Source organism: Ascaphus truei, chromosome 12 (assembly GCF_040206685.1).
Source record: "Ascaphus truei isolate aAscTru1 chromosome 12, aAscTru1.hap1, whole genome shotgun sequence".
Lineage (NCBI taxonomy): Eukaryota > Metazoa > Chordata > Amphibia > Anura > Ascaphidae > Ascaphus > Ascaphus truei.
This window is the reverse complement of record NC_134494.1, coordinates 11,772,056-11,795,816: the sequence shown is the minus strand read 5'-3', so window position 1 is coordinate 11,795,816 and position 23,761 is coordinate 11,772,056. Positions and strand designations below refer to the sequence as shown.

General features: G+C 43.4%; 1 protein-coding gene across 7 annotated transcripts in view; it reads right to left on the bottom strand.

Moving 5' to 3' along the window:
• The window catches only part of LOC142463899 (sperm-specific sodium:proton exchanger-like), a 956,006-nt gene that overhangs the window by 338,529 nt on the left and 593,716 nt on the right, over positions 1 to 23,761 (bottom strand). For all 7 annotated transcript variants that reach the window (XM_075566732.1, XM_075566736.1, XM_075566735.1 and 4 more), the window contains one exon: positions 8,052 to 8,171. In XM_075566732.1, coding sequence (XP_075422847.1) covers positions 8,052 to 8,171 — 120 coding nt within the window. The remainder of the gene's footprint in view (positions 1 to 8,051; positions 8,172 to 23,761) is intronic.

The following is a 23,761-nucleotide window of genomic DNA, read 5'->3' as shown; positions in this document are numbered from 1 at the left end:
ATCAACAGTGTGAGCAAGTGAAAATGGTGCTTCAATGCCTTTGTGAGAATCAACTCTTTGCCATGCTTGAAAATTGTAAATTTGAGAAATCTATTCTTGCTTTGCTTGGATACATCATCTTAGATTGGCCACTGCCCAAGGAACTTAAACCCCTCCTAAGGTTCCTAGGATTTGGGAACTATTACCATAATTTTATCTGGGATTTCTCAAAGATGGTCGCACCTACTGTATAACGGCAATTACCAAAAAGGGGGCAGAGCATGTTTCGTGGTCTCCAGAGGCACAAGCTGCCTTTCTCAAATTAAAGAGACTCTTCTCCACGGCCCCTATTCTTGTTCAACTGGACCTTCTGTCCATTCATCCTCGAGGTTGATGCTTCCGATATTGGTGCCAGTGTAGTACTTTCATAGAGAACGGATTTCCAGTCATGTCTGCATTGCTTTTTCGCTAAGAAATTCTCTGCAACAGAGTGTAATTATGATGTCGGGAATTGGGAGCTCTTCACAGTGAAGATGGCACTGGGGGGAATGGAGACATCGCCTCGAGGGACCTTCGTGCCTGTAACCATACTAAAGGACCTACAAGGAGAGAAAGAAACCCAACCTGGAACACTCAAACCCCCTGTCTGAATGATTTGTGTAAAATTTTCAATATTTTATTACTCATAAATGTTAAAATAAAGGTGGTATAAAATAGACATATAGTAGACATACACTATAGATCCTATGTCGGGTGAAGTGTAACACCCTGGATCACTGATAGGTTAAAAAAGGTCAATCGAGCTGTATTAAATCAATTAACACATGGATAATGCTGTACTAAAATCTTAGTAACTGGTGTCTACGGATAGTGAGAACTAGGTTAATTCAGCAGACTCAGTCAATTGGCAGCTCAGAACACACTAAGTAAAAAATTGTATTTACTGGGATTATCCACGTGTGTGTGTGCCAGCTGTCTGCATGAAAATCAAATAGTAGGTCTGAGCCTAAAGGAGTCAACAACTAAATGGTGAGTGGTGCAAATAATTTCTAGGTACACTCACTCTAGTGTAGTGCAACTCCATACTACTGAAATTGCCTCAAAGGTGAAGCAGCACTGTAGTGAGAAAAAACTAAAGGAGGTGAGTGGTAACTGTGTAGCTTTGCTGCATATCCTAGAGTAATTAGATAAGCTGCTAGCTCAGAGCTGTTACCATAAAAATGTACCAACTAATGTTAGCGGACTAACCCGGAGCCCATATTCATAAATGGGCTAGAACAGTTAAGCAAACTGGGTATAGTAGCACAGATTGCAATTTCCCTTGTAAATCTAATACTACAGTGCAAATTGGAAGCACAACTACCCTTTGATCACCGTGGTGGAGGATACAATGTAGCCATTTCTAGTAGCGGATACAGTCCCCCTCGGGCAGGAGCAGGGACCCGCAGTGTGCACAGAGTGCTGCGGTCAGACAATCTACCCTGCGCGTGCCCGTGATTGATATGGCCGACGCGCGCGTTTCACGTGAAGAAACGCTTTCCCTCCTTACAATCACAGTTATTGTAAGCTGAAGCGGGGTTACCCTATAGTTCTCTACATACTAACAGACCACCATAACCTGGAGTACCTCAGGCTGGCCTGTAGGCGGAACACCCGCCAAGCGTACTAGGCTCTCTCTTTCAACTTCAACTATATTATTTCTTTTAGACCTGGGATCCGAGAATGTTAAAGCCAATGCCCTTTCCCACCAGTCTACCTCTGAGGACTCACTGGAGACTGATGAGGCTCCCATAATTCCCAATTCCAGGATTGTCACCGCAATAACTCCCTGTAACAGGGTGAAGTCACTTGCTGATGAATATGCCATGGAAACATACCTGTGATTGCTGAAACCAGCAGTCAGAAGTTTAACCCAGTTAGAGTTACCTGAGCAATCAGGGCCAACTCCCAGATAGCTTTATACAGATGCAGCCACAAGTATCTGATGGCTTGCCTGGAAAATACTGTGGCTATCTCATAGTAAACACTGCAACATTTCTATGAGATTTCTGCAGTTAGACTAATGGTCCATTGGATTAATACAGCGGGGGTCCCTGCAGTCCCATTCAGTTTGAATGGGACTGCAGGTACCCCCACTGTGTTAATCCGATGGGCTCTTAGTCTGGCTGCAGAATCTCACAGAAATGTTGCAGCATTTACTGTGAGATAGCCACAGTATTTTCCCAGGTAAGTTGTCGGATACTGGTGGCTGCATCTGTACTGTATAGTTAGCCTCCCGAACGTGGAGTAGATGTTCTTTTAATGTTTTGTGTTTGCCTTAAAGGGACAGTGTGCCTAATGTTTGACTGTGGAAAATAAAACCACTGAAGTTAAAAGCCTTACTTACTGTTTGGGACTCTTACTGACTACACCGTGAGGCCGTCCTGCCACACACCCACTGTCATTGAACACATTTGTAAAGCCCAGTCTGAAATCCCCGCTGGTCTCTCTGTACCTCTTTGTCGGGTCTTTGTCCCCTCTTCGTCTATGAGTCCTCCAATGGGGTCATCAATCAAGATTTGGGGGTCACCCAGATATTAAGAAAACAAAAGAGTTTCTCAAGCAGACCTACAAGTGGGCGGAGATCTGGAACAACGTCAAGGACATTGTCCTGAACTACATGGAATGCGCACAAACCAAGGTGCCACACTCTCTACCATGCAGATTACTTCCTTTTCTTCCCATTCCATCCTGTCTATGGTCACACTTGTCCATGGATTTCATTGTGGAGCTTACCTCCTCCCAGGGCATGACAGTAATCCTGGTCATGGTTGACCCCTTCTCCAAGCAGGCGCAAAAAACTTCCTTCTACTCCAACGCTGGCAGATAGTTGTATTTGGGAGGTATTCCGCCTGCATGGCTTACCTACGCAGATTGTCTCCGACTGGGACTTCCAATTAATTGCGAGATTCAGGAAAGGCCTTTTGTCACTGTTTGGACATTGACTTCCATTTTTCCTACCACCCATTGTCCAAAGGCCAGATGGGACAAACCAAATGTTGAAACACTTCCACCGGTGCTATATCTTCCAGCAGCAGTACGATTGGGCGGACCTGCTGCATCTGGCAGAATTCGCTATGAACTCTCTGTCCCAAGAATCCCTGAAGTGCTCTCCCTTCTTCGCAGCTCTAGGGTATAACCCGACTACTTTCCCTGCGACTCCTTTGCAGTAATTGTTCCTGCAGAGGATACCAGAGCCAATGACCTACAGGATCTCTGGAAAGGCAAACAGGCGACACTTCGCATAGCACTAGAGGCAAAGAAAAGAAACGTGGTCAAACGTACAGTAGAAGGCCTTCACCTGAATATCAAGTCGGTGATGAAGTTTGGCTCTCAACGCAGAATATTCATCTATGTCAGCCCTCCGCAAAATTGGCACCACATTGTATCGGTCTTTACAGGATTTCCAGGAGAGTGAACGAATTGTCCTTTCAGCTTGAGCTCCCTCCATCACTCAAGATCCCTTCAACCTTTCATGTCTCCTTGCTGAAACCGGCCATAAGTAGTTATGAAGTTTAAAAAGGAAGTTCAAAAAGATGTGGAAAACTGGACACCACCTAGTGCTTCTGATTCCTGCATTTGATCTACGTTGGAAAGGAGGATATCATCCCAGACTGCACATCTCAATACTTAACTATTGCTGTGATGCCGCCTTTACTTTTTATATTTGCAGTAACCTCACTTATTTTCAAATTATGCACTTCCTTCCACCAGTCTCCTTATGTCTCTAACTCTATTCATATATCTCCATCTCTCCTTTCTTCCCCACTTCTCAGTTCACATGAACTCCTTTCTTACCTGCGCCCTCTGTCACCACACAGCTATACACCCTGCACTAAAACACACCCCTACAAATCATCCTCACACATTCTCTTTCTTTCCATGCTTCTCCTCCTTGGTTCTGGGGATATCTCTCCCAATCCTGGTCCCTGCCTTATTTCTACATGCTCTCGTCCTCGCCTCCCACATGCAACTTCTACTCCTTCTGGTGTTAACCCCTCCAACCTCATACCCATCCCCTGCCACCCTCCCTCCTCTCTCCCTTTCTCCTGTGGCCTTTGGAATGCTCGCTCCCTCTCTAACAAGTTCCTCCCTGTGCATGACTTCTTTCTCTCCCACTCCCTGCTTCTCTTTGCTATAACTGAGACCTGGCTCATTCAGTCTGACTCTGCTCTGGAAGCTGCCCTCTCCTACGGTGGCCTTTCCTTCTCCCACACTCCGCGCCCTGATGGCACGGGTGGAGGCGTGGGGCTCCTGCTCTCCTTTATGCCATTACCGAACCCTTCCTATTCCCCCCTCTCTTGCTTTACCCTCCTTTGAGGTTCACACAGTCCAGATCTTCTCGCCTCTCCCAGTACACGTGGCGGTCATCTATCGCCCACCTACCTCTACTCATCCCCCCTCTGCCTTTCTCTTTCACTTTGAATCCTGGCTCCCTTTCTTTCTCTCCTCAGACTCCCCTGTTCTTATCCTTGGGGACTTCAACTGCCACTTTGATGACCCCTCTCTTCCATGGGCCTCCCGCTTTCTCTCTAACCTCTTCTTTTGGCCTGCAACAGTGGACTGAAGCTATCACCCACAAAGATGGCCACTAACTAGACCTGGTTTTCACTAAAAACTTTTCTCTCACTGATTTCTCCATTTCTCCTTTTCCTCTCTCTGACCATCACCTCATCTCATTTTCTCTATCACGCTTCTTCCCCTCACCATCTCCATCTCGCCCTCGTTCTTGCAGAAACCTGCGCTCTATTAACCTACCAGCTTTTGATTCCACTTTATGCTCCTCCCTCTCCTCTCTCAGTTCTACTTCAGACCCTGACAACCTGGTGAGAAACTACAACTCTGCCTTATCCTCCTCTCTTGACCTACATGCCCCGCTTTCTCTCTGCCGTCCTCGCCCTTCTAACCCCAGACCCTGGCTAAATTCCAACACACGCATGCTGCGTTCCTCCATTCGCTCCTCTGAACGCCTCTGGAGGAAATCTCATACGCTCGAAGACTTCCTTCACTACAAATTTATGCTGTCCTGTTTCAACTCTGCCCTCTCTCCGGCTAAACAAACCTACTTTTCATCACTAATCAACACGCACAAGTCTAACCCACGTCGACTCTTTTCTGTGTCTTTGACTCTCTACTCTGACCATCCTCGGTTGCCTCCTCTTCTTCCTCCATCTCACCTCAGGACATTGCTGACATTTTTAAGGAAAAGGTGGAATCCATACGTCAGAACATCCCATCTGTTGCGTCCTCCCATCCCACACCGCTTCCTAACTCTCCTCCTGCCTTTCTGGACTCTTTTTCTGCTATCTTGGAGGAGGATGTGTCACTGCTGATCTCCTCTTCTCCCTTTACCACCTGCCCTCTTGATCCCATTCCTTCCCATCTCCTAAAACCTCTTGCTCCTTCTATAATCCTTATGCTAACACAGATCTTTAACTCTTCCCTCTACTCTGGTACTTTTCCATCCTCCTTCAAACATGCAACCGTGATAACATTGCTCAAAAACAGCAAGCTTGACCTTACCTGTCCTTCTAACTATCGACCTGTCTCCCTCCTGCCTTTTGCTTCCAAACTCCTGGAACGTCTTGTATTCTCTCGATTGCAACACTTTCTCAACACCTATTCTCTTCTAGACCCTCTACAATCTGGCTTCCGCACTGCTCACTCTACTGAAACAGCCCTCACTAAAATAACCGACGACCTCCATGCTGCCAAAGACAGAGGTCATTACACTCTGCTCATATTACTCGACCTCTCTGCAGCATTTGACACCGTGGACCACCCTCTTCTCCTCCACATTCTCCATACTCTTGGTATTCGGAACAAAGCTCTATCCTGGATCTCCTCTTACCTCTCCCATCGTACTTTCAGTGTCTCTTTTGCTAACACCTCCTCCTCCTGTATCGATCTCTCTGTGGGGGTACCCCAGGGCTCTGTCCTGGGACCCCTTCTCCTCTCTTTACACACTCTCTCTAGGTGACCTTATCACATCTTTTGGGTTTCAATATCACCTCTATGCTGACGACACACAAATTTACCTTTCAACCCCTGACCTTAGACCTGCAATACAGACCAAAGTTTCTGAATTTCTGTCTGGAATATCATCCTGGATGGCAATCTGTCGACTGAAACTTAACATGGCAAAAACAGAGCTCCTTATACTTCCTCCCAAACCTGGCCCTACTACCTCCTTCCACATTACTGTTGGAAATACGATCATTCACCCAGTAGCCCAAGCACGTTGCCTAGGGGTCACACTCGATTCCTCTCTCACATTCTCCTCTCACATTCAAAACGTTCCTAAAACTTGTCGCTTTTTCCTCCGCAATATCACAAAGATACGCCCTTTCCTCTGTTACTCATCTGCTAAAACTCTGACTCAGGCCCTCATTCTCTCCCGTCTCGATTACTGCACCCTCCTGCTGTCCGGCCTCCCTGCCTCTCACCCGTCTCCCCTACAATCTATACTAATCTATACTAAACTATACTAAACGCTGCTGCCAGAATCACTTTCCTAAATCTGTCTCCGCGTCTCCCCTCCTGAAATCCCTCTCCTGGCTTCGATCAAATCCCGCATCTCACACTCAATTCTCCGCCTCACTTTTAAAGCTTTACACTCCTCTGCCCCTCCTTACATCTCAGCCCTAATTTCTCGCTATGCACCCTCCCGACTCTAGCGGTCTTCTCAAGGATCAAGCAAATATATCAAAAAGTGGCGCTCCAAAATTATAGACACATATGTGAAAAAATGTGATACTTATACAAACATTAATTAATGCTGCTTAACCCGGTGTGGGGTCGTTCTCTCGATCCCGTGGACAGTGAAGAAGTGAAGATCATCAGGAAGCGCAATGTCATGTAAAAAACAGAAGAAAATTCCCTGATGGTGCAGTATTGTGATTTATATGTGATAAATATCAAGGTGCAGTGTGCTGGATACTCACAAGTGTAGAGTGAGCAACACTCTTCCTCGGCAGGTGGGCGTCCCCCAGAGCAGATGACGTCACTTCCGGTTTCCGGTTAGGGTGAGACGCACCGGTGACACGCACACCTGCCGAGGCAGAGGGGGGACAGAGAACAGCTCATTCATTGCTGAGATCCAACCTGTGTGATCTAAACGCTTGTTACCTTTTAAAACCATGTGAGTGTATTACACATATACCTACTTTTAAAGATATTTTGTACAGTCTGCACTATGTCCGTTTTATTATTCACTTAAGGTCTCCAGCACTTACCATTCCACTTACCTGTCTGACGGTCAAACGGGCTGCCACACATAAAGAAACCTTTATGGGAACGTTGCTCACTCTACACTTGTGAGTATCCAGCACACTGCACCTTGATATTTATCACATATAAATCACAATACTGCACCATCAGGGAATTTTCTTCTGTTTTTTACATGACATTGAGCTTCCTGATGGTCTTCTCAAGGATGTCTTCTTTCTACCCCCTTTGTATCTAAAGCCCTCTCCCGCCTTAAACCTTTCTCACTTACTGCCCCGCACCTCTGGAATGCCCTTCCCCTCAACACCCGACTAGCACCCTCTCTATCCACCTTTAAGACCCACCTTAAGACACACTTGCTTAAAGAAGCATATGAATAGCACTGTGGATAATCCTGGATACATGATACATAAAGCTTGGCCCCCTGCAGACGCAGTTACTAGAATTCCCGCCTACTGTCTCTATACCTTCTCCTACCTACCAATAGATTGTAAGCTCCTCGGAGCAGGGACTCCTCTTCCTTAATGTTACTCTTATGTCTGAAGCACTTATTCCCATGATCTGTTATTTATATTATTTGTTATTTATATGATTACAACATGTATTACTACTGTGAAGCGCTATGTATATTTATGGCGCTATATAAATAAGGACATACAATACAATACACAAATAACCAGATACACATACATACAAGCAAACACTCAAAATGGCTGCTGCACCAAAATGGTGGTGATGATAGTCTGTCTTCATATAGCCTAAGCCACACACCTTATCTCAAATCTTCACAGTATGTTAAAACTTACTTTGGTTGCTTTATTTTTTCTATCTTGACATTATATACCCAATCCTCCAGCTGTCTTCTTATAAAGACACAGAATCCTTTAGCTTCCCAGTACTGCTTTACTTCTTGAATATCCATAAACCTTAGAAATAAAAATAAAATAATTCGGAAAAAGTTAACAAGAAAAAAAAACTATATATTTACTTGGTGACGCACCTCCCCCCTGATAAATTATAAAAACACATTTTTACAAGAGTAGATAATAATGCTTTTATAAAAATTTATAATGACCTATTTACTTGTCAAATGAAAAACAAGGTGCATTATGTTTCGATGTCAGATATAGAAATATTTAATACAGCCTCCACTCATGTATTTATCATGCAGCAAATGGATGCCAAATTGTAACTGGGTCAAATGCATTGTGTATTTATACAGTTCTAATGCACCATTTACAAATGTGTTTTTAATGATGTAGAAGATTATAGCATATGTCATCGTACAATGGACCATGTTTCACCGTCATACGTGAACACTATAATCAATCAATCATAATATGTAATTGATTAACATTAATTAATATCCTAAATTACCAAACTAACAATAAACTGGCCCTTTTCATATATATATATTCATATATATATATGAAAAGGGCCAGTTTATTGTTAGTTTGGTAATTTAGGATATTAATACAATTAATATACATATATATATATGAAAAGGGCCAGTTTATTGTTAGTTTGGTAATTTAGGATATTAATTAATGTTAATCAATTACATATTATGATTGATTGATTGTATATATATATATATATACAAAACGAAAAGAAAGAAAGCGCCCGATCCTAGTGTAATGTGAAAAATACACATTTAATATTCCAGTATTAAGTCCAACAAATTTAAACTCACAAACAAATGTGAAAAACAAGCATGTAATGAGTATACTCATTCGCCAACCGCCGGAAGACACTGCTCTGCTCACAGGCCAATCTTTTCCTCCGTGAAGTCCCAGTTCTTCTGAGCCACCATCCAGCAGGGGCCTCAGAGAATACACAACCTCTCCCGATGTAACCCGGAAGTCCACCGCTCACTACAGCAACTCCGGATGGGAGGAAATGGTAATGTGACCCCGTGGAGGAGAAGGGGCAGGTGCAGTAGTTTGCCGATGCATAGCAGCGTTTGCAATGTCCCAGCAGAAGCCAAAGTATGAATGAGTGTGGTGACAGACTGTCAGTAGCTCACACTAACACTCCCAACGCGTTTCTTCACGCTAAGGTGATTTCATCAGGGGATAAATGACGGACATACGTCATAGCTATTTATATTTGTGTGCACCAATCAACCACCATCTTGGCTGATTAGTTAATTAATTAGTACATGAATGTAATTTGAAACTAAGGAGACAACCACCTTATATCTTGATTTGTCTAAAAACATAATAAACGTATATATTAAAAAACCTTTACAATGAAGACATCAATTATACACATCAAGTATAAAATCTAATGAAAATTTATATACAAATAATTACATATCAATTAAATAAATATATACATAAACAAACATACATTTATTCATGTCTACAACTCTGGTGTAAATGTGTATAGCTACCAGATATACATGGTTTGATATTTAGAGATCATAATACTTGTGCTGGTGAATGAAACCTATAATAAATTATCTAAGTGCCTATTACACCATGTACAGACCTGAATGCTTGCATAACATTGATGCTATATTATACATTACAAAACAAAACATATGACCTACCTTTCTGCCTGTGACATCTACATACTGAGCGGTGACGTATTTTTCATTCTGTTACCTTCACAACTTGTGTACCCACAACATGTAACCATTGTATTAACTATATGGTATAATAATTTTTTATGTGGTCACAAGATCTCAGTGTAGGTTGATTGTCAACAGGTGTGCTTAGACAAAGCCACCTGTGTCCTGTGCATGTCTTGCTTTGGATCTTAATTTAGACCCTTGCCTCAAGGTCCACATTGTCTAGGTAGTGTTGAGCCCCCCTCACCTTTTAACTTTATCCCCTGTTTTATTCACCTTAATAAATTTCTTTTGTTACACTTCCATCTATGTCCGTGTGCTATTTAAAGGTTGCTTTTCCTCTGTTGTTTTCATATTCATTTAACCTTTAGCGCCACTCTTAAGTCGTACTATATATGACTCATTTACAGGTGTTTTGGACACAATTTATTTAAGTGTAGAGCGATATTTCTGTGTGTCACAATATATATATATATATATATATATATATATATATATATATATATATATATATATATACACACACACACACAATATATAGGGCAGTTGGCACTCACATACGTAAGGAGACAGGTGCTTATCCCATAGGCAAAATATAAAAAGAGGCTCCTTACCAGACAGACCAATAATCCTAGGACCACGTAGTAGGGAAGAGACAGCACACTTGGTAATAATCACAAGAAGTACTGTATATTGTAAAGCAGGCACAATCACCAACGTTTCGGTCCTACAGGCAGGACCTTTCTCAAGGGACGTCGGTGATTTTGCCTGCCTTACAATATACTTCTTGTGATTATTACCAAGTGTGCTGTCTCTTCCCTACTACGTGGTCCTAGGATTATTGGTCTGCCTGGTAAGGAGCCTCATGAATATATATATATGCACAAAAAGAGTTTTGATTCCGCATACACACCACAAAAGTGTGAAGGTACCCCAACTAAATCGGCATGTAAACATATAGTAATAATTGCTGGTGGTGACCGAAGGAAAATAATAATGTATACAAAGAAGAAAAAGAATCCCTCAGGAACACACGATATCACAAACAGTTATTTGAATACACATATAATAAAAACAAGTTGAAAAAGGGAATTTAAAAAGTGTGCCTGGTCACCGTGCACAAATCCTCTAATAAAGTGCAATAGCGGACGGTTGCTGGGACTGTAAGTGGCCTGTTCTAGGGAGAGATGGCTGGGAAATTGCTGCAATGTGTTAGATTCTCATGTGTGAATGCCAACAATGAGACGGTTAAACAAATCTGGCAACAGTGTGCTATATGCACACACTGTGATAACAAATGCACAATGATACTAGTGGTGAGGAAACAAGGGAGGGGAAAAAAATATACATGGCATGTGGAGGGGGAAGGGTACGGAATGAGATCAAATGAGGACAGTGTTCAGATGTAACTCGTGAAAAAATCCCGATGCTGCTGTTGAAAAAACTCCCAACTGTAGGAGGGTGAAAAACATTTAGCAGATTCCTGGTTTGGAATAAACAGGAAAATTCGGCTCTCCCCTGATACGCTAGAAACAAACCCCTCACAATGTAGACTCTTCACAGAAAAATGTCCAGAAATAATAATGTCAGAATCAAATAATAGGGGTCAGCAAACCACTAACTCATCAAAACATCCAGATGTAATAATTCCAGATAGGTAATATAATACTGTCTCAAATGTCCAGACAATAGCACAGTGTACAAGACAGCATGAAATTGCTCTCAGTAAAACCACAAGTACATCAGGCATGGATTGGTCCTATAATAAGGAGAACACCAATTCTGGAATCTGAGTTAGGCAGGGATGTACTGATGGATCTAAGTGTGCATCCACAGAATTTGGATAGTGAGTGGCATAATCTAGGATTACTAGGATGTATTGAGACCCATGGCAGATTTCTCCAAGGAACCCACTATATCCATAGCAATCTTCTCAAATGGGATCTCAATAATAGGCATAGGAATTAACAGGGCCCTCAAGCTTGGTCAGGGGGCTGTCAACTGACACTCGGGGCAGGAGGCACAGAACCTTTTTACAGCATTATATATCCCTGGCCAGTAAAATATTTTTAGTATTCTTTTCTGTATTTTCTCTATTCCAAAGATGACCCCCCCAATAAGTGAGAGTGTGCTAGCTCTAGTACCTTCCTTACTAATGAACTGGGTACTAGCAATTTTTCTATTTCTTGGCCCTCCACTTGGCTCACATGGTATAACAAATCATTTTTAATACAAAAATAGGGATAGGAGTCCTTGGTTGCTCCTTCTACCGGGGCCCACATTAATTCTACCCCTTGGCTAAACCCATTTTTCAACTGGGAATCATTAGCCTGTTCCCTACCAAAATTACTTGGGGAAAGTTCAAAAATTCCAAAACCTTTCTCTTCTGGAGTTTGACTTGTTCAACTACGGGTAATTCTGACTCCTGAGTGTCAACCAGCCCTGTCTCTGATAACTCTTCATCCTCAGTTCTCCCTCTGTTAGGAGTAATAACCAGTGCTAACTGGGGTGGGGGACCTCTTTTTTTGTCCTTCCTACGTTCTCGTTTTGATTTAGGGGTTTTAGACACTGCAGAGATTAATTCAGGGTCTGTAAAGAGAAAAACCTCATCAGGAGTAGGCTTGTTTAAGGTGAGTTGTCCTCTGATCAGGGTGTCAAAACCAGGAAAATTACAGCCTAACACTAGGGAATGGGGTAACTTTGGTACAATTGCTTCCGTAGTTTGGATGATTTGCCCATCAACTTTTACTTTTATCGGAGTCGTGGTGTACGAAAGCGTACACCCATGCACACATAATACCCGCAGCTTCTCACCCTGGCGTAACTGGAGAGGCATAACCAACTTCCCTGACACCAAGTTAATATCACTCCCTGAGTCTACCAGGGTGGAGATTGGTTAACCATTTAAAATCACATTTGTGAGGAAGTTGTGGGTATTTTTTTCCCCAGGGGTCACACATACCACTCCAGAGCCATATGCACACTCCATTGCTTCAGACAACTCAGGGCAGTGAGCCTTAATATGTCCCACCTCCCCACACTCAATACAAACAATTGGCCCAGTTTGTTCTTGAAACCCTTTCAGAGATTTAGAGTTTCTGTCCTTATCCAGGTTTCTTTCCACTCCCTCAAACTGTGTGGCCAGTCGCGGGTCTTTGTTCCAGTGCTGGCTTCTACTGTTCGTGTTGGGCCATCGGTTTTTGTTTGTGTGAGAGGACGTGAAGCGTGACAGTTCACGGGTGGCTAGAAAACGTTCCACTGCGCCTACCATGGCATCATAAGTGAGGGGATCTCCTTGCCCCATCAAATGTCGAAGGTCCTTGGGTAATGCTCGAATGAAGCAGTCCAACACCACCATCTCAAGGATCTGGGTTGGGCTATATGCTTCTGGTTTTAGCCACTTGGTCGCCAGATGAAACAACTGGGATCTGGGTGATTTCTGTTCCTGGTATCTCCATGTATGGAACTTTTGCGCACAGACTGTGGGAATCACTCCAATCCTTGCAAGGATTTCGCTTTTTAGACGGTCATAATCTGCTGTAGATTCTTCATCGAGGTCACAATATGCCTTTTGGGCTTTCCCTAGTAGAAAGCGTGTAATAATCGTGTGATAATCCCAGCCCATTTGGAGCGGGCCCAACTTTCCTCAAGGGACCGGAGATAACCCTCTACATCATCTTGCGGCGTAATTTTCTGCAGGTATAGATTCGCCTGGATGGGAAGCACCTTGGCTGCACTGTTCGAGTCCATATTAATCTGGGCCAGGTGTTGAACCAGCCCCCTCTGTGTTTCCGTGATAACATCAAGCTGGGCTGCAAATAACTGGTTTGTCTCACGTTGTGCCGCAGTGTGTTCCTGCTGAACAGTGGTGCTATATAGTAGGGCTTTCACAACGTTCTCCATACTGACAGTAACAGTTCGCACAGGATCCACCAGTCGCAATGTGCAGCTCCGTCCCTTTTACAGGATGTTCGGCATTCCACTTCTGACACCACTTGTTGCAGGATGACCGTGGTTAGTGAGGAGACAACACAATTCTTCCAGTGAAATAATATACTGGTGGATTTATTTGTCCAAAAATATAAAAAAACAATGGGTGCTCTGTCCCTTTAAGTAAAACAAAACGTAAACAAAAGCCTATCCCTGTTAGGGAAGCTAACTAAACTATAGTAAAGCCTATCTACCCAGCTGGTTAGCTAAGCTAGACCAGACCAACAATATTTGGTAATACCAGTTGGCTCCTTAACTGGGAGCTTTATTCCATTGGGACAGCATAAGTCTGTGAAGCCTGGGTCGGTCTGTCTGTCTATTTTAGACCCTTTTTCTCAATTAGCACATTTACATATGGCTACACCAATCAATTGTATTTTGCTCATGCATGTTGCTATTTGGATGGGTTTTCCCATCTATATCTATATAGGGTGGCATCAGGGACAGTTTTAACCTATATGTTTATATTTTTGACGTTCTTAATAAAATTTGTAAGTTTATATATATTTAGGAGTATATCTGAGTGCTATTATTGGAACACGTTTTCTTTCTATTTGTTTCCTTTATGATACAGTATGTGTTTGCTCTCCTCTACGTAGTAATGTCATGTACAGTATTACACAATCTTTCAGTTACTTAATCTGGGTGTTCCACATTCTGAGCATTTCCTCCCAATATTTTTTCTCCCAAAAAGACTTTGGGTCCTATTCATTAAACAGTGTTAAAATCAGTGCACTGCTGAACAACTTTGCATTGATTTATCGTGCACCATGTTTGTAAAAATGGTATTCACTAAGAAAAAATCTAATTTTTGGAAAGTTCTATAAAAAAATGCACCACTTGTTTTTTTTCTAAGTGCTATCGCGCTTTAAATCCTAGTTGTGCGTCTCCTTGCACGGCTCTTACAGGCGATTGTACAGTACCAATATTAATGTTAAAACTAGTGTGCAGGAGCAGGGGGTCTCCTGAGCATTGATTTCAGCCTCAGGGACACCCTACGGACATCCTACTTCCCAGGAAACAGGTGCCGGTATCCCCTGTGCGTTTAAATCTCCCGCGTCACATGACACATTTAACGGGAGCATTTAAACATTGCAGGGATACCGGCACTCCATACTGGGGCCTGTATCTCGGGAAGCAGAGGGTCACCGAGGATGAAATAAATATGGTTCAGCTTAGGAGACCCCCTGCTCAGGTACACTATTAGTAAAAATAAAATTAAAGCAGCAAAGAACTTTTTTATTGGGGGCAGATGGTACTTGGCCCAGGGTGGGTGGTTAGGCCTACCGGGAAGGTTGCGGGAGCAGTTTACCCTTTCATTACCATAGTGGTAGTAACTGCTATGGTAATTAAGGGATTAACCTCCCCCGCGCAACCCACCTGGTGGGCCTAACCACCCCCTTCAACCAATCCCTCTAGCTCCAATAAACATTAAAATACCAACTACCTATCAATAACCAACCCGCCACCTGTACCCCCATATAATATGGGAATGCTTTGCCACCATAGCAATAAGTGGGCAAGCTTAAAAAAAAAAACACAAAATAAAACACATTACTTTAAAAAAAAATACACATTACAAATGCCAAGAATCTGATTGATTGGCACAGTGGTACATCATGTTTTACCACTAAGACAGTCAATGGGCAAGCTAAAAAATAAACAACCACCAAAAATACAAAACTAAATCAAAACAAATCACCAAAAGAAACACATAAAAAATAAAGAACAATAAAAAAGCAAACACCAAAGAAATATCAGAAATAAATTAAAGCAAACAACAAAAAAATCCCAGAATTAAAAAGCCAAACACCAAAAAAAAAACAGAATTAAAAAGCAAAGCACCAAAAAAAAAATAGAAATAAATCAAAGCAAACACCAAAAAATAATTAAAAATCAAAACACCAAAAATAAACAAGAATTCCAAAACAAACAACAAAGAAACACAAGAATTATACAAAGCAATCAACACAAATATATATCAAAGAAATAAAAACAAGCATTTGCCAAAACATCCATTGCTTGCCACTGTATTTATCTATAGCCCTAAGGGGGCATAGATAAATACATTGGCAGTCAATGGGCAAGCAAAAAATTAATATTTAAAAATACCTTAAAAATAAAAATTACATGCATTCAATGTTTTTCTTACCTTTAGATGTCTTCACCCTCCGATTCCTGATGTATCAGGAAGCTCTCCATCCGCGACGCAATGATCCTCAGCTTCAGGTAAGTTGTTTCTTCTTTTCTTCTGTTCTTCTCTTCTTTCTTCAGCCTTCTCTTCTTGCTTTATAATCCATTCCAGGGGGCGGATGTGGTCCCATCGTCTTCTTGAGCGCAAATGAAACGGTACAGGCCTTAAATAAGGCCTATTATGTTATATTTTATTGTCAAATGACACACCTCCAATCCTATTGGATGGTGTACCATGTGACAGAACCTCTTTTTTTTGGTAAAGGATGTGATGTCATGTAAAGGGAGGGAAGCTAGCCAATCATGAAGCTGTGCTTCCCCCTCTTTAAGTTAATGTCACCAAAAATAAGATGGCTTCTATCACATGTTACTCCAACCAATTGGATTGTGAGATATACCATGTGAGGCATCACATTGTATATCCCCAATCTGATTGTTTGTAGTAAACCATGTGACACAGTCCATTTTTGGACAGGATGTGACATCATCAAAAGGGAGTGACGTCCCATTCTTTCGAATAAATGTGTGAATCAGTTTATGCATATCAGGGTATATAAAATGTTGTACTATTAAAAAAAACAATTGTAAAAAAAAAAGCAAAGAAAGTTATTTGCAAAAACCAAACCCTGCGCTTGACTAAAGGAACCTCACCCCAACTGTCAAGCATGGTAGTAGGAGTCTGATTGCTTGGGGCTGCATTGACACAACCATGAATTCTGCATTGTATCAGAAGATTCTAGAGGAGAATGTCAGGCCATCCATCCATGAGTTGAAGCTGAAACGAAAGTGGGTGATGCAGCACGACAATGATCCTAAACATAAAAGCAGATCTACAAAGAATGGCTGCAATAGAGGAAAGTCCACGCTTTAGAATGGCCTAGTCAAAGTCCAGACCTAAACCCCATTGAAATGTTGTGGCAGCACCTGAAGCGAGCTGTCCATGCAAGGAAAACCTAAAATGTCACTGAGTTGAAGCTGTTCTGTAAGGAGGAATGTACCAAAATTCCTCAAAACTGATGGGAGAGACTGACCAGCAGTTACAGGTAAAAATTAGTTGAAATCATTGCTGCTCAAGGGGGTTTCACCAGGTACTGAATCCAAAGGTTCACATTCTTCTTTCACACATGGATATTAAATGTTGAATCATTTGTGGATAAATAAATGTTGAAAAAGTATCATGTTTTGTGTCATTTGTTTGATCGGGTTATCTTTATCTATTATTAGTCCTTAGATTAAGATCTAATAACATTTTACTGTAGGTTTGAAATATATGAAAATCCTAAAGGGTTCACAAACTTTGTCTTCTCACTGTATATGCAAAACATGGATTGTACAGGCAGTCCTCGTTTTACAACGCTTCGTTTTACAACGAATGGCTTATCCAACGCTATGCAATGCATACCTATGTTACTTTTTCCAACGCCAAAACGGCTTATCCAACGCTCTTACAACGTTGTGTATGTGTGTATATATACACAAACAACGTTGCAAAACGTCGTAAAAGCGTATATATATATATATATTATACTATGTAATATTATACTATATAATATATAATTTATTATGCTATATATATATATATATATATATATATATATATACAGTGGTTGACAAATCACCAAAAAATCTACTCGCCACACAAAAAAATCTACTCGCCACCTAGTACCAAACGTGTGCTGCTTGGGCCAATATTTACTCGCCCGGGGGTTAAATCCACTCGCCCGGGGCGAGCAAATGTATAGGTTTGTCGAACACTGTATATATATATATATACAGATATACACTATATAATTTATGTGTGTGCTGCATATTTTATTGCCTGCGTAAAATATTAGGTGTATTTTAGTGTTAAAAATGTCTTCAGGAACAGAACCTTTAATTTAAACAGTGTTCCTATGGGAAAATGTGTTTCGCTTTACAACATTTCGCTATCCAACGCCATTTTGAGTAACGCATTGTGTCGGATAACCGAGGACTTCCTGTATATATCTTTAGCATAGGCTTTGGTAATTTATAATAACATAGAGCTAAGCATTGATTACCTGAAGGTGGTGTTATTCCCATACAGACCCTGAAATATGGATTATGGAGGAGAGTCCTATTTTATTTTAGTACCAAAGGACTCACAGTATATACCTTCCCACAACTTTAAACAACTTGTGCAAAGATACCTGTGTACAAATCTGAACACACGTGAGATACCTGTGAAATAAGCTAATTAGGAAAAGCACACCCACACCACAAGTCTGGAAGAGCTGTGCAGTGAGAACAGAAGGAATCAGTCTCTCTCCCTGCACAGCTCTAACAGGCGATCACACTGTTTTAATTTTGATAACATTGTACTGTATTAAAGTAGTGGTCTATGGAGCTTAACCGCATTAATTTCAGGTCCGGCAACCCCTGGTTTCCAAGTTACAGGCCCCGGTATGAGGTTCCGGTATCTCCTGCGAGTTTATTTCTCCTGCGTGACAGCCCACTTCACCGGAACATTTAAACTTACTGAAGATACCGGCACTCCATACCGGGGCCTGTAACTCGGGAAGCAGAGGGCCTCCAGGGCTGAAATTAATGCGGTTCAGCTCCAGAGACCACCTGCTTCTATACTGCACCGACACACTTTATTCGAGCAAATACCCGGTATGTACCTGGCAGATACCTGGAATGCGCCACTCCTCACCTCTGACAAGCCCCGTTGCATTTGCCTTCCCAGCCTGGGTTCATGCCTGGCTGATGGGCGGCTGATCTGTTAAATGATAATGATTAGGATTTAATAGGCTGCAATGCTTCGCGTGTCTACCAGATAGCATAAATTCATGAATTGTAATGCAGTTTATATATATATACTGTGCAGTATTGCAGCCAGCGGGAATAAAATGCTTCAATCCCTGCTTGGAAAATAACTCAATGTACTCGGGCAGAAAACAGTCACAAACCTCAATACACCCGGGTATACCCGAATTCGTGGGACTAGCCAAGCTCGAATAAAGTGTGTCGCCAGTGTACTATGTAATTAACATAAAAGTAGCCTCATTATCTTAGTGGCTAGTTACTAAGTTAATGAAGAGGTTAAATCGAAGTACCCGGTTTGTTGGGGGTAGAGGGGGTGGGTGAAGGGGGTACTGTCTCCAGGGTGCGTGGTTAGGCCTCCCGGGAAGGTTGTGGAAGGGTTTAATCCCTTAATTACCTTAGCGGTTACCACTGCTAAGGTAATTAAGGGGTTAACTCCTCCTGGTACCCACTAGCAACTACTTACTTCACCCACCACCTCCCCCTCCCCCTGAGGAATTGGCAAATGCCCTAGTAGCTAAATATGGCCACTGGCGCTTTTGCCCATTCAACTATACAGTAAAATACAAATTAAATTAATAAATGTTTTACTTACCCCTGCCAGGATGATGTCGCGGAATAATAAAATTTGCATGAGATACCGTCACCCCATATCGGGGCCTTAACTTGGGAAGCACTGGGTCCCCGGACTTGAAATTAATGTGGTTAAGCTACTGCTTCAATACTATGTTATCAAAATAAAAACAGTGTGATTTCCTGTTAGAGCTATTCAGAGAGAGGGACCGATTCCTTCTGCACTCACTGCGCAGCTCTTCCAGACTATGGAGGCCCGGTAGGATTAACCCAGCTGGAGTCCTATTCAGAAGCAGGGAACCCCGCTGTGGTAATCCTGATGGGAAATTCCCCCCTGCTCGGCACATGGCGGTGATCAGGCTGTACTTGGTCCGCGGTTCACCTACTCCAAGTACACGGCAGGGTGGAGATAAAGCTGACTGCATCTGTTTGAAAGTCCTTTAATCTTTCCTGATATGATTAATGATATAGATCAGGGGTGGGCAACCAATTTTTCAACGTAGCCACAAGTGTAGCGAATTAGAAGTGAAAATAGCCACACATAGTAAAAATTGAGGTATTATGTTGCGCATGCGAAAATGTTAAACACACTGTTTGAACAAGTTTATAAACTCACAGGGCCGTTCTATAGTGTGCGCGCCTGTGCGAATGCGCGTTCATGTGACGCATGCTTTTTGTGTGTATGCTGTGAGCGAGTGAGGTACTGTGTGTATGTGTGTGTATATGTATGGGTATGTGTGTGTGTGTTATAAATACGTTTAAAATAAATAAAGAAATGCTTTAATAAATTATTTATTAAGATTGTACATACACACACACACACACACACACACATTTCAGCGGTGGTAGCGGCGCAAAATCTTTATTTTCCTTATCTTCCCCCCCCCCTGTCGGCCGGTTCCACGCTCACTGCCGCACTCGCGGCACCATTATAAAAAGGCTAACTAATCTCAGCCAACTATAACTGGCGCGCGCGCGCACGGCGCAGCAAGCGCACGCACTATAGAACGGCCCTCAGACCGCAACTCCCCTCATCCTCTCACCCCCTCTTCATCCTCTCACGCCACAACCACTACCCTCCTCACCATCACCATCTCATTTAACCTCTCCTCATCACCATCCATTTAACCCCCTCTTATCACCATCTCAGTTAACCCCCCCTCATCACCATCTCAGTTAACCTCCCCCTCATCACCATCTCATTTAACCCCCCTCATCATCTCCCTCAGCACCCTTGATCTCCTCCCAGCACCCTTGATCTCCCCCCAGCACCCTTGATCTCCCCCCAGCACCCTTGATCTCCCCCCAGCACCCTTGATCTCCCCCCAGCACCCTTAATCTCCCCCCAGCACCCTTAATCTCCCCCCAGCACCCTTAATCTCTCCCCAGCACCCTTGATCTCCCCCATCATCAAGTACCCCCCTCCCACCCAAGTGGTGGGATTCAAAAATGTTAGTAACATTATCTCTCAACAGGGGGGGAGGGGAAGGGAGAAGGGGTGGGGGGTGGTAGCGAGAGAGCCGGGGGGGGGGGGAGGGAGGAAGTGAGAGACAGACGGGAGAGATGTTTTGTGTTTGTTTTATATTTATGTTTTTTTTAAATGTTTTATTCAGTTGAACAGAACTGCATGTGAGGGGGGGGGGTGAGACCAGAGCCCCCCTCACATCTCTCCCAGCCCTCCTCACATCTCACATCTCTCCCAGCCCCCCTCACATCTCACATCTCTCCCAGCCCCCCTCACATCTCTCCCAGACCCCCTCACATCTCTCCCAGCCCCCTCACATCTCTCCCAGCCCCCTCACATCTCTCCCAGCCCCCTCACATCTTACCCAGCCCCCCTCGCATCTCTCCCAGCCCCCCTCACATCTCTCCCAGCCCCCCTCAGATCTCTCCCAGCCCCTCTCACATCTCACATCTCCCCCACCCCCCTCACATCTCTCCCAGCCCCCTCACATCTCTCCCAGCCCCCTCACATCTCACCCAGCCCCCCTCACATCTCTCCCAGCCCCCCTCACATCTCTCCCAGTCCTCCCATCTATGCCTACCTTGTTCGGTAGTAGAATCTCTTGAGTTAGAGCAGGAGCAGCACGGGGACAGGAGCGCTCTATAGCAGCAGACAGGAAGTTCTGGGTCAGGCTGCTAGATGGCGCACCTCCCCTGCAGACCTGCTCTGACTTTCACTCAAGTGATTATGTTACCGGCTAATACTTTCAGCCCGGTACAGCACACCATCTCCCGCACCGCATACCATCTTCCACCGCCGCATATCATCTCACCCTGCCGCCTGTTAAGCACCAGTTGGCGAATGTTAGAAATACATGGGAGTCCCGGCGGCACAGGGAGTACCGGCGGCCCTGTTCACTACAGTGTCACTGCCAATTCGCCACAAGTGGCGAATGGCGACAGGTTGCCCACCCTGGATATAGATCATGAACTATTTTTGTATTGGTAAAAAACTCCCATTGACTTGACTTTGAGTTTCCATGTGTTAGTACCTGATTGTCATTAGTGCATTTTAGTGAATTATCATCTAAAGTGAGAACTTTCCAGTTGCATGACTACTTCTTTCTTTTTGCTGCTAATACTTCTCCCTGTGGAACCTATAGTAGCATCCATCTAGATTTCTCTATTACTGTGTTACATTGCTCACCTTGTTTAAATAAGCTGGGCTAATAACTCCCAGCCCAGGTCCCCAAACCCCTATAGTAAACCGCAACCCTGTAGTTCCCATTATAGGGCCATTACACCTGTATTGAGTAATAGTATTTCCAGCTCTCAGGCTGTCCTTAGTAAACTTCATAGTTTAAAGTGCTGACTAACAAAATAATTAAGTGGTGCATCAAAAATAAACCAAACAAGGCGATCTACAGAGGTGCTGTGTAGCTCCGTATATAGAGGCAATATTTGTACCGGCTATTGTGTAGTGTAAGTCGGTAGTAGTAATATCCTTTAGATCAGATAAGAGGTATATATAAGGACAGCTTGGTAATTCAGTCTAAACCAAATTGGTAAAGTGGCTTAGAATCTATAGCCTGTTTGTGGGTTGCTGAATTTATGTGCCTCTGGTCTCACTCGTGTCCCTTTGTGAATGTGCTAAGTTAATAAAAGACCCACGAGAAGTCACTAATAGCTAAAAAACAATTGTAGACTGGTGACCCTAAGTATCGGTCATAATAGTATATGAAGTGGCTTAATCAATTCACTAGTACCCATAAAGATTCAGAGAAGCTGCTTGCAAGAATGAGCTTGTTGTATACCCTAAAAGAGAGGTATAATTCCTTGTTCATATCTATGATAACAGGAATGAGTAGGATTGCGACATATTCTTTAACTATAATTCGTTATCCCAGTCAGCTGAGTCACTAGACAAATGGAAAGCTTAAAGTGTGCTTTATTGTCTCTGGTGCTCAGGATGCTATAATATTAGCTAGGCAGGCTTTAAAGTATAGTATCTTGAGGTAGTAGTTCAGACGAAAATAGCAGGTTATATCACAATTAGATAATTGTGATATTTAATATTCTATAGCCCATTAATTAGTACATAGTGTGGTATTTATACTTGATCATTAAAAGTATAAAATGATCATTGCAAGTAAAAGGGTATGACCCTTAAGAGTTACTGAAGCAAACCAGTTGCAGCTTGTCATGGTTTACATAAGTGACACTGTGTGATTGATCAGGTGATCTTTAGAAGTACTAAAGCGAACTAGTTGCTGTTTTTTAATGGCTAAAGGGAGGACAGTGTTTGTTTGTTCAAGCACGTTACCTCACTGTGCTCCCTGATTGTGATAAGCAGTTAACTCCCCTCCAGAGCTCCGGAGTGCTACAGCACACACACAGAGCAGGCTGCAATGTGCTGATCTAATGCTCCGTTAGTATGGCACAGTTGCACAGACCAGTGTATGTTAGGCTGCGTCCATAGGACTGCAGCCGTGCGGAGGCGCGCGGAGGCTGAGGGAAAGCGGGTGCTTTCCCTGGCCTTGGTCCGCGCGTCGTCCGGGGGCGTGTCGGGGGGGGGGGGGGGGGCGCTGTGACGTCACGGAGCTGGTTCGCTCTCATTGGGCGAACCGCTCACGTGACCGACCCTGAGCGCGAAAATCTATAAAGCCACTCTCATTGCGGCTGCAGGGGCTCACTGAGAAGCGTCAGCGCGCCTCAGCATGGGTCAGCGCCTAAGCGCTGACCCTGGACACAGCCCTACGCTGAGTCCCCGCTCTCGCTGAGCGTGCTCAGGCTTAGAGCATGAGCGCCGGGTGTCCTGCAACTTGCGGGTGCGCGTGCAGGGCGGAGGAGGGGGGGCGCAATTGCGGGCTATCTGAGCAAGCGGGAAAGTTTAAAAATTTTATTTACGAAAGCGCTGAGCGTGTGTGCCTGCGCATCGCGTGAGCGGGAACTTGC